At 44.9% G+C, this 10,312-nt stretch overlaps 1 protein-coding gene across 1 annotated transcript; it reads left to right on the top strand.

Annotated features, from left to right (window-relative positions):
* Positions 1 to 5,950: 5,950 nt before the first annotated feature.
* On the top strand, positions 5,951 to 8,695 carry AOL_s00075g21 (uncharacterized protein; the record flags this gene model as incomplete). The annotated part of the gene is made up of 2 exons (XM_011122332.1): positions 5,951 to 6,743; positions 6,804 to 8,695. The coding sequence occupies 2 exons, from the start codon at positions 5,951 to 5,953 to the stop codon at positions 8,693 to 8,695; spliced, it is 2,685 nt and encodes an 894-aa protein (XP_011120634.1).
* Between the last annotated feature and the right edge of the window lie 1,617 nt (positions 8,696 to 10,312).

The raw sequence follows: 10,312 nt of genomic DNA, 5'->3' as shown, positions 1-10,312 counted from the left end.
GATATATTCTATATTACACATTTTGAACTTTCTATTATAGATTCTATTTAGAGAATTATTATTTACAGCTAGCTGGGCTTCAATTATCTGATACTCATATATTTCGCTGACAATTCCACAGCATTATACCGTACGACGGCCCGTATATAAAAAATAACATGGCGAATCATACCTGAATACACCGTTCCTCCTTTTAACTTGCATAACCACCGAAATTATTCCCCGGTCCTTCAAGTCAAAATATTACGATAACTTGTTTCTTCTGTTTAACAATAGAGCCTATTAAAAGTGCAGCTGTTATTCTAAGCAATCAACTAGGTGTTAACCTAATCCGGTGAAGACTGCGACGTTAAACCATGTCTAAATCTAATCATCTAATTCAAAGAAAATAGAACTATCAAACAAATCTAGCCACAGGCTGTGCAATCTTAATTAAATCACCAATCGGGGTAGCAATAATTAACATGAAAGAAGGTATTAGGGACATGTGTTTTTTTATATTTTGTTAGAGTACCTTCTATGCATTGTACTACCCTACTCTTCGGGGAGAGGGATTGATTAGGGTTAATTTTTTGTTTGTAAGTTATGATTTGCTCTTCATAATTTGCGACTGCGATCTTACTGCAGCTCTTCGTACAGCATCCCTGTTGTGGGACAGCAAAGCACAGCGTAGCAAGCAGCTGAATGGGTATCTCTTTTCATCCCTTGTTTGGCTGGCTGATCGAGTTGTAGGGCTGATTGATATGCAAAGACATCTGGGATCCGTTGTTATACGAACGGGTCCGAGTTATGTTTAGGTAGATGGTACTTTGGCTTAGCCACGGTTGCAGAACTGGGGGATGTAAATAGACATGTTTAGGTAAGTATGTATTACAATGTAGGTGTAAGCAGGTGTAAGTATTATGCGTTATTTCCATTGTTCCGGGCTGGTGGTTCTCGATCTCGAGATCTCAGGTCGGGAAATTGGGGTTTCCGTTATTCAACGGAGGGGCTGGAATGCCGGTAAACGTTACCACGTTTTATCACCACTTAGCTAAGATATGAGACAAATTTACGGGAACTTTGGGGGTGGCTCCGATGGATGAAGGGCTGTTTGGTTCACTTTTTTCATGTTGGAATTTGATTTTAGAATTGAAAACGGCTCTTTTGAGCTCGGGTTCTTTTGCTCTGAAGTTGAGATTTGGAGATTGTGTTACCTTACATATATGTAGGTAGAATTGGAGCGGGGTCCTCTCTCCTTGAGTGTAAGGCATTGGCAAATTTTAGAAATCTGGAAAAGAGTGGCACTGGTAAAGTGGGATGATATCTGTACAGCCTCACTTACTCTGGCTGAACCCATTCGCGGTGAGGATGCCCGCCTTGAATCCTCTTTCATGGCTCCCGACGGGGTTCGGCAAAGGCTGTCGAGATGCGAACGCGAATGCAACCGTCAGTGTCTTTTCCTTCAGCCTTTCTAGGCCCCATCCACTCGCTTGAACCAGAAAACAGGAAAGAAGGGGAAGGAGGGAAAAAAAAGGAAAGAAATGGCTAAGGTTCATTTATTCTGTTCGTTTGTCGTTCTGCTTCCCGCCCAGTTCTAGGCTTACGTTGCTACATACCAGCATCTCCACCTGGGGCAGTTTCATGGGTGTGGGCAAAAAAAGACAATATCGCTACTTTAGCGGAAGGGGAAGTGGGGTTACGTTGCAATCACGGAAACCTTCAGGAACCGGTTTTTATCTTTTTATCTTTTTAGTATTTCTTGGGGCCGGTGGGCGGCGCTCGTCTGCTTGGAAGAAGTACCAGCAGCCGACGGGTTTGATTTGAGATTGATTGGGGGTTACCGTTAATTACTCAATCAATGTTCTTTCCTCGTAGATGAGCATTAAACTTCCCGGCCTGGATTTATGTTGGAATATTGAAATTCCCTGGACCAGATGATCGAATAATCAAATGTTGAAGACTGCAAATCCTTCTACGGAGTACAGAGCACCTCTTATCGGATAGGCAGGAACATTCTTCAAAGATGGTGCCGGGGTTTGTTTGATAGACACGGTAGAAGAGGGATTTGCAGGGACCCATAGTTGGGACCCTCTTTTTTTTCGATCGAGGACAACCGACAAAAGGCACGGTCGACGGGTTGGAAAAGCCACAAAAGGAGCACTGATGTTGGATGGATGGATGTGTATGCTGGGGAATGCTCATCGTCCCTTCCTGAAGGAGGGAGCTCAGCCAATCAGGCAGCATTGAGACATCTTGGGAGGAATGGAAGTTGGTGGCTTGCCATTGGATGATCTTTGTCGTAATTCAGCCGGTGCTGACATGCAATTGGATGCATGAAAAACACTGAAGGTAGAGATACATTTCATACATTTTTCGAGTTCTGCCAGTTAGTCTTTGATAGACTTAGACTCTCTGTCTATGAGGTCTATAGGCAAGTACTTCTCACGGGCATATGTACGTTATCGCAAGCGGGAGGTGTGGGTGTGTGTGGCCAAAAGATGCATATGGTTTACTATCGACACCACGACCGACGGGAAAGGAAAGGATTCCTGGTCGGAACTGCAATCCGACTAGTTCTTTTCATTTTTCCACGGTCGGGATCGGTCGACGGTAAAAGAGATGGATAGATGGGGGTGTCAGCTCGATTTGGAACTGTGATTGAACTTTTCTCCAAAAGTGCATGGACAACGGGTTTTGGCCCATGGAAACAAAAGAATGGTCCATCCCATCTCTGCATTATGGAGATGCAAGGGGCGATAAAAAAAAGTTATCTACAAGGGGCGCCGTTTTGTTGGCGATGGTGTTGCTGTGCTGTTTGAGATTCTGGTGTGAGTGTGCCATCTACCTGTATCTCGATGGCCACATGCATGCCCCTTTTTCCCGAGCCAGTCGCAAGATTGTGGTACCCGAAGTGACAGGTAAATTGGAGAAACCATAGATGATTCCCCAAAATCGAAACTTGTGAAGGGCCTTTTCTTTCTCTTTCTGAACGTATGTAACATGCGAACATTTTTTGCGTGACGTGAAATCGTCCTGCAGGAAAACCTTCAAATCTTAAAATTATTTTATTTTATTTTATTTTCACCAGTTGTTCACACTGCAATTTTCACGATATTACGCTCCGTATTTGACCGCGTACACTTTCATATTCTGCAAGTTACATACATACCTTTGGAAAACCCCCCCCCCCCAAAAAGTGGGAAACAAATCTTACGACCGGGTCTTGTTCCGAGTAATTGCGAGAATCATTTGACGAAAACGTCAAGTGAAACATTTGAAGCCTCTGGAATGTGAGCATGTCATATCGATAGCAGTGGTTCATGGAGAAACGGCTCGAGAAGCGCGAAGGTGGTGTAAGAATGTCCTCTTCCGGCGATTGTATGTAAGCCTGGAGAAAACTGACCGTGGTGCCCACGGTGAGGCTAGTATGTCGTAACGGAGAGTCGGTATCATGAGCTTTCGGCGAAAGTTCTAAATTGAAGAGAGAAAAAAGAAAGAAAGAAAGAAAAAGAACGAATTGGATGGGAAAGCCTCGAGACCCCTACTGGAGGCATGGGTTTTTCCTCATGCATGGGAGTAAAACCTCTGACGACTTTTACCCGCATTCAATATGAATGCAGGTACACAGCTGATCCCGTTGGTCCAAAATTTGACGGCCCTTGGCGCCTCGAAGGCACCCTAGATGTGCGGGTATTTGGGGCTATAGCCAATCAGAGGTCGATACGGGGCTGGGGCCAAAGCTCAAATTTCAGCCAGGTCTCCAGTTTAGCAACCTTGGCGGTGACGGTACATACAGATATCCGCCCAATGCATCTTGGAGGGCGATTACACAGTTATGTGTGTGTGTGTGTGTGTGTGTGTCGGTACGGAGTACGGTTGAAGCCACGATTATTTTTAATTGATTGATATGATGCGCATATCTTGTTTTGTCGTGGCCTGAATGTGAACAGTTTCCCACAAATTGGCCCAATGATTTGATCTTGAAGTTGCAGTTGCAGAACGGTCGTTAAGGCGATATCACCCTCCCATGCAAGGTGAAAAGAATTAGAATGTTCGTTTCCATTGCATCGAGGATTGTTCTTTTTTAGCAGTCCCGGCAATTCCCTTGACGAACTATGAGGTGTGGGCTGAATCAGGAACCATTGCCCACCCGTTCTAGCGAAAGTTTCTTTAACGAACGTTCGCACTTCATTCTGTAACCCATCGACGGTAATATTACGTCTATGTGCAGATATATTCGTTAGAATCGTTACTATAGTATTGCAGAATTTTTTTGACGAAAAAAAAAGAGAGATTCCGGATACACACCTGAGGAATTAATCGAATTCACCGCCTTCTGCTTCGGATAGCATCCACCACTGGGACGTAACTTACTAGGGGCTAATTAATTAGTACAGCCTGCCAGGTAATTCCTTTTTCCCCTTAGTTGCTACCAACCTTATGCTCTGGGCACACCCTTCTGGAAATTTTTCTTTTGATACGATGCCGGTTCGTGGTTAGCGTCCCCTCGAACCGCAATGTTTCCCACCAGTGTTCCTGTACATGCAGGTCCCATGGCCCCCCCTTCGTTAACCCCCGTTCGATTGGCAATTCCAATCCAGAAGGTCGCCCGTCGCCCGTTTGGTCCTGGGCGGTTTTCCTTTTACATAGTTTGTGGCTCGCCTGTTAATTTGTTCCCCAAATTTCCTGGATCTTTTGTTCGTTCGTTCGTTCATTTTACTGACCTTCTTTTGTTCCTCTCCTTCCCTTCCTTCCATCTCACCCCTCTTTCTTTCTATTCTCATCCTTCTTGAGATCCATCCCGCTCTGGCTTCGTGCCGTTAGCTGTTTTCTTTCTTTCTTTCCTCACCCGTCCCCTCTTTTGTTTTCTGCTCTACAGCCCCTCTCCGGACCTATTGGTTGTTCACCGTAGTGTCTGTCCACTCATTTGACCCCCGTGTAAAGTCAGTTTCGTTTTTGGTTTCTTCGGCGACAAATTCAACACCATTTTTCAACTAGTCGAATTCAACGACATTGGACATCTACCAACTTCAACTTCAACTTCAATTTGAACTACAACTTGAAAAAGAACTCTAGGAAAAAGCGAGGAAGGATATTCACTCGGTTCTACTGGAAATACTTTAATTTTAAACATAGTCAACTATCTTGTCAGCCGACTAATTCCTTCGACTACTCTCTGTTCCACGACTTCGTTCATTCTTTTCACGAATTACTTCATATATTTTTTTTTATCGATCTTTCCGGATTCTTTGACCCAGCGACCGCATTTTTTTAAAGGTTACGACTGGAAATTTCTCGGATTGAACATACTTCTTGGTTTGGTTGTGCTGGTTTCGATCAAATCGCAGTTTGGAGGCATTGAATTGTTCATCCAAGCCTTCGATTCATATTAAAAGGAAGACGCTTATTTTTCATCTCGACCTCAAATCTAAAGACCTACGACGACGGCTTCAGTTTCGCTCCCATATAGCTGTCTGGTCTGGATCATTCCACTACAATATAACTGTCGGAACAAATTAAATTATCAAAGGAAACTCGAAACTCCAACACTTACAAGCAACTTTCGATTTCCGCCAGGCACTCCCGCAAACGCAAGGTTTCATCTTGTATGTTCGTATCACATTTTTTTTCGTAAATTGATTGTGACAAAACTCCAACTGTTGATACGGGCACAGCAAAGTATCTTACCTTGCGCCCCGTTCGTAGACGTTGTGTGTATTTGCCATAAGAAAGGACTCGAAACTGACTTGAGATCATACTATATTACAGCATTCACGATTGTTAGTAATGACCCTCTGAAGGATTGCCATTCATAACACCCCTCGACCGTCTGTGTATTTGCATGCTCTCTCACGACTCTCAAACGCCTATATAACTCGATACCTGGTGATTCTACTACTATTCCGACAATATTCTAATTACGATAGACGACAGAGATACACTCTCTAAATCATATTAACTGCCCAACATGGCTACCGAACTCCACTCTTTGACATCGGCACCGATGCAAACCTTTGTCTTCCCCTCTAAGGCTACTACCACTCCTTCAAAACGACCCTCCAGTTCTTCGGCTCTCCCGAATAGAAATAGTGTTCCATCTGGAATGCCCAGTCCGACATATTCTGATAATGGAGCGAGTCCTGGAAATAGTCCATCAAATTTCGTTTTCCCCATGAGGCAGACAGCGACTTTCCCTCGATCAGCTGTTAACCTGTTAGCTCCTACTCCTGCAAATGCTCAATCACGGACTCCACCTGCATCTCCGACTCCACCAACTGCTACACTTGGTGAGAGGCGTTTTCATGCGCGAAGGCAAAGCGATATTGCCTCAGGGAGCAAACCCCTATCTCTAGGAACTATCAATCAGCCTTTCAAGTTTGGAGGTAGTGTCACCACTCCTTCTCCATCAAAAAGTGCTACCAGCTCTCCAAGCAAGGAAGGAACATCTCCCAAGTTTTCATCCCAAAATGGTCTTCTTTCTCCGCCCCCAGATGCATCCAGCCCAGAACCTCCAAAAATCGAAAAGGGAACGGCTGCACCACCGCCCCCGGGTATGCAAGGGCGGCGTGGACATGCCCACCGCCGCAGCTCTGCCATGAGTATGAGCTCGGCCGATGTTCTTAACATGATGTTGACCGCGGCCAAAGCCAACAACCCTACCAACACCAACAAGGGTGCTGGCAGTGCTCCATCCAGTCCAGCATCTAGTCCCGATGGTCCTGTCAAAGAATCCGTTGTTGGTGTTGTAGAAGACGTTTCAGGTATGTGCACCCGATCAATCTTGCCACATTTGCACTGCCATACTAAAATCCTTCATGCAGGTCCTGTAACCGATGCCAAGATTGTACTAGAGGTGCCGTCAAGCGCCGTCTCATGCGATTCTTCTGCTTCTTCGGTGGTCAATGCTACGGATGAATCCGTCGAATCGGCTAGGACTTCGGTTGAGGAGACCCCTCGTAAGCCCAGGGTAACCTTCAGTGATGCCACGGAAATCATTCCACGTCCTGCCTCTGCAGGAACTTGCAGCACTTTCACCACCATACGTGGCGAAAGCGTAAGCAGCCTACACGGCTACAGAAACTCGATCAGTAGCATGGAAGAATTGCATCCTATTGATTCCAGAGGAAGACGTGCATCTGCATCCGACGCTTCAAGCACACCTCGGGTTCCGAGAACAAAGACTGACCGTAGACCAAACTCTGCTGACGCCGCTACTCTTTTGAATGGCGCCCACAAGGCCAGTTGGTTGTTCCCACCCTTGTCCCCGAAGAATCCCTCTAGTAAGAAGAAGGGACACGCTAAGCATCTGTCCGAATCATCGGCTGCTGAGAAGCCAAAGCGCAAAAGCAGAAAGTCCTCCAACCCTGATGGTACACCCGCCACCCCTAAGAAGGTAAAGGGCGGTATGAAGGGATGGGCGGGAACAATTCTCTTGCGCAGATCGTACAAGAAGCGTCAGCTCAAGAACCTTCCAAGAAGGACACCGACCCCACCCACAATGCATCGAGATGAGATCCAACGTCTCATGCTTGAGGGAAACTATGTTCTCATGCCTACGGGTGTGGCGGACTATGAACCACGAGAGTCGTCCAGCCTGGAAGAGCCTGGGTTCGAACCCATGATTGACTTGGGAGCGTATGAAGCCGATGCTGAATTTGAATTCCCAGTCATTGATCTTGATGCTGCCCTCGGCCCACTTAGCACCCCAAAGTCTCCTAGCAGACCACTTTCCGGATTCGAATCCGCAAGGAAGCGTATGCACTCTGCTGCCGGATGGAATTGCTACCACCGACGTGCAGAGAGTATGCCTGAAATGCAACTCTTCTCCCTTGCTGAGGACGAGATCGAGGGAGACGGAATGGGAGATGTTTTTGAAGATACTGAAGAAGAAGATGATGATGATGATGAAGAGGAAGAGGAAGACGCTGATCTTACGCTCACTGTTGAAGACCTCCCTAAACCAGTCATGCCCGCTGGGCTTGCACTAAACTGGGATACTGATGATAGTGAGATTGAGGAGCTCGATATCGTTGACGGCGTAGCAAATGTCCGCAAAGGTATCAAGCGCAAGATGAGCCGCCTGTCGGAAGACACCGACCCTGCAAGCGAGTCTCAACTATCAGAGGATGTGGTAATGAAGACCGATGAAGCTCTTACATCAACAGACGCCCTTTCCATCCCCACACCTACCACTGACACCCAGCTTTCTCCAATCTTCAACACCAACAACCTCCTAACAAAACCAATGAGCAACGCCAGCGGAAATGTTTCTTACAACTCTTTACATCATGCTTCATCATTCGACCAAACACCAGCAGTTACACCTAGCACCACCAGCACTTCTATCTGCCCACCTACGATGCCCTCCACACCCCATACATCGGACTTCTTGCTTCCACCTGTTCCTCACTTGTTCTACCAGGAGGATGACCGTGTGACAATAATGTCAGGTGCTTCCATCTATGAGGACCCTCTTCTTCTTGGAGAACCTGGCCCGGAAATCAGAATGAGTGTTTCGGTTGATGACATCCCCGCAACCTCTCACTCTCAAACAAAGCGTTTCTATCCTTTCTTCGGTGGTAGCGCTTCATACAGCACCATGCCTGACGTTGAAACCGGGTCCACAGGTACACCCGAGAAGGTCAAAGAGAAGAAGGAAAAGCGATGGAGCAAAATGTTTTCATTCTGGAAAGGCAGATCGTCTACCAATTAAAAGAACTCAACGACTCACCTCCCACTCACCCACGAACTCACCTACGGAATTTTATTTATCGGTTATGTAATATTACGGTCACGCATGATTCATATGCAAATCTCTATTATCCTTTTTTTTCCCCTTTCTGGCTTTCCATATTTCCTTGATGTCAAAAAACCTGCGTATCCCTCCGATTTCCTTGCCTGCCAAAAGAGGCTCCGACAGCCATTTTCTCGTCTTTCCTTACGCATTGAATCGAACTCTTAGACTCAACTTTTCAATGAATTTCCTTTAACTTTTTACTTTTTACTTATTCTCCTTAACTTTCTTCTCTTGAGGCAAAATAACACCACACAACCCGAACAGCATTTGCAAATACACCATTCCGAAGGCATTGCATATCTTTTTCTTGCTGCATTCATGGTTTCGCCGATAGACCCTCGAACTCACCTCCTTACGACTCTGTGATTATATATACCTCTTTTTTCCTTTATTTCCTTGACTCTCCTTGCTTTATTCCTCTTCGCCCTTGCGTTATCTGATTTCTCGTATCGATCGCCCTGATTCATCTTTTTTATATATATAACTGTAACGCCATTACCGACCCTCTTGCTTCTATACTTTCCTTAATGTTAATTTCCTTTTTTTTGAGATAACTAACTTTTATTTTTTATTTGAAAACCCCTCCGCCACTGTTGGGATTGGGATGGAGAAAGAATAACGGCTGTCCTAGTTTATTTTTTTGGAATAGGGAGGGGTCTGATTCTGTACTTTTTTTTCTGCTTCAAGCACGCTTTCCTTCGTCTCTCTTTTTTCTTTCTTGCACACTCCTTTTTCCTTTTTTTTTTTGAAAAATATGGGCAGACTTTTCTTTCCAACGACGATGCATGGCAGCCATAAGGTGGTGGGAGTTTTACTTTTTCTTGAAACGAAGGGATTTTGCTACTGCCGTCGAAACACAATATTTAAGAAGAATTAACAAAACTCAATGAAAAGATAAAAAAGAATTTTTGAACACAAGTTAAACTTTTTTTCGGAGAGAGGAGGAGCCCGGGATTATATATTTTTCAAATTAACAATGGGAGAATTTGTGAGAGAAAAAATTGTGGGGAAAAGGGTATGCGCTTTATTCTCTTTCTTTTTTTCCTTCCCTTCAACAACATTCTAGATAGTCTGTTTGTCTGTCCTGTTCCTTATTCGTGTATATTGGAATTGCGAGGATGCGATATATGGATTTGATCGGAATGGCTGTGAAGGTTAAGAAAGCGGGGGAATAAAGTAGTTTTAGCTAGCTGGCAGACCTTACTCCTTTTGTTAGAGGAATTCAATAAATAACATTAACCTCTTGTGATCTTTTTTCGTCACTGTGTTTACCTTTTGTGAAGTTTCGGATGAAGGGCCTTTTTTAAAAAAACTCGCGATTGAGGTTCTGTGAGGTTGTAGACTAGTTAACTTGGGGTGCATTTTGATTCCGGTAAACGTCCGTAGATACACTAATTGATTAATCCACCGTGTTTACGAGGCTAGCTTTTCTAGATATATATATGTTGAATTCGGCGGGGATGTAGTTATAATAAGCCGGTTGTTCGTTGTAACATATAAGGTAGCCATCGTATAACTATTGAGTTTCTCGAC

Source organism: Orbilia oligospora (assembly GCF_000225545.1).
Source record: "Orbilia oligospora ATCC 24927 unplaced genomic scaffold scaffold00075, whole genome shotgun sequence".
In the NCBI taxonomy this organism is placed as follows: Eukaryota; Fungi; Ascomycota; class Orbiliomycetes; order Orbiliales; family Orbiliaceae; genus Orbilia; species Orbilia oligospora.
The sequence above is the reverse complement of the archived record's forward strand: the minus strand, read 5'-3'. Positions and strand labels throughout refer to the sequence as shown.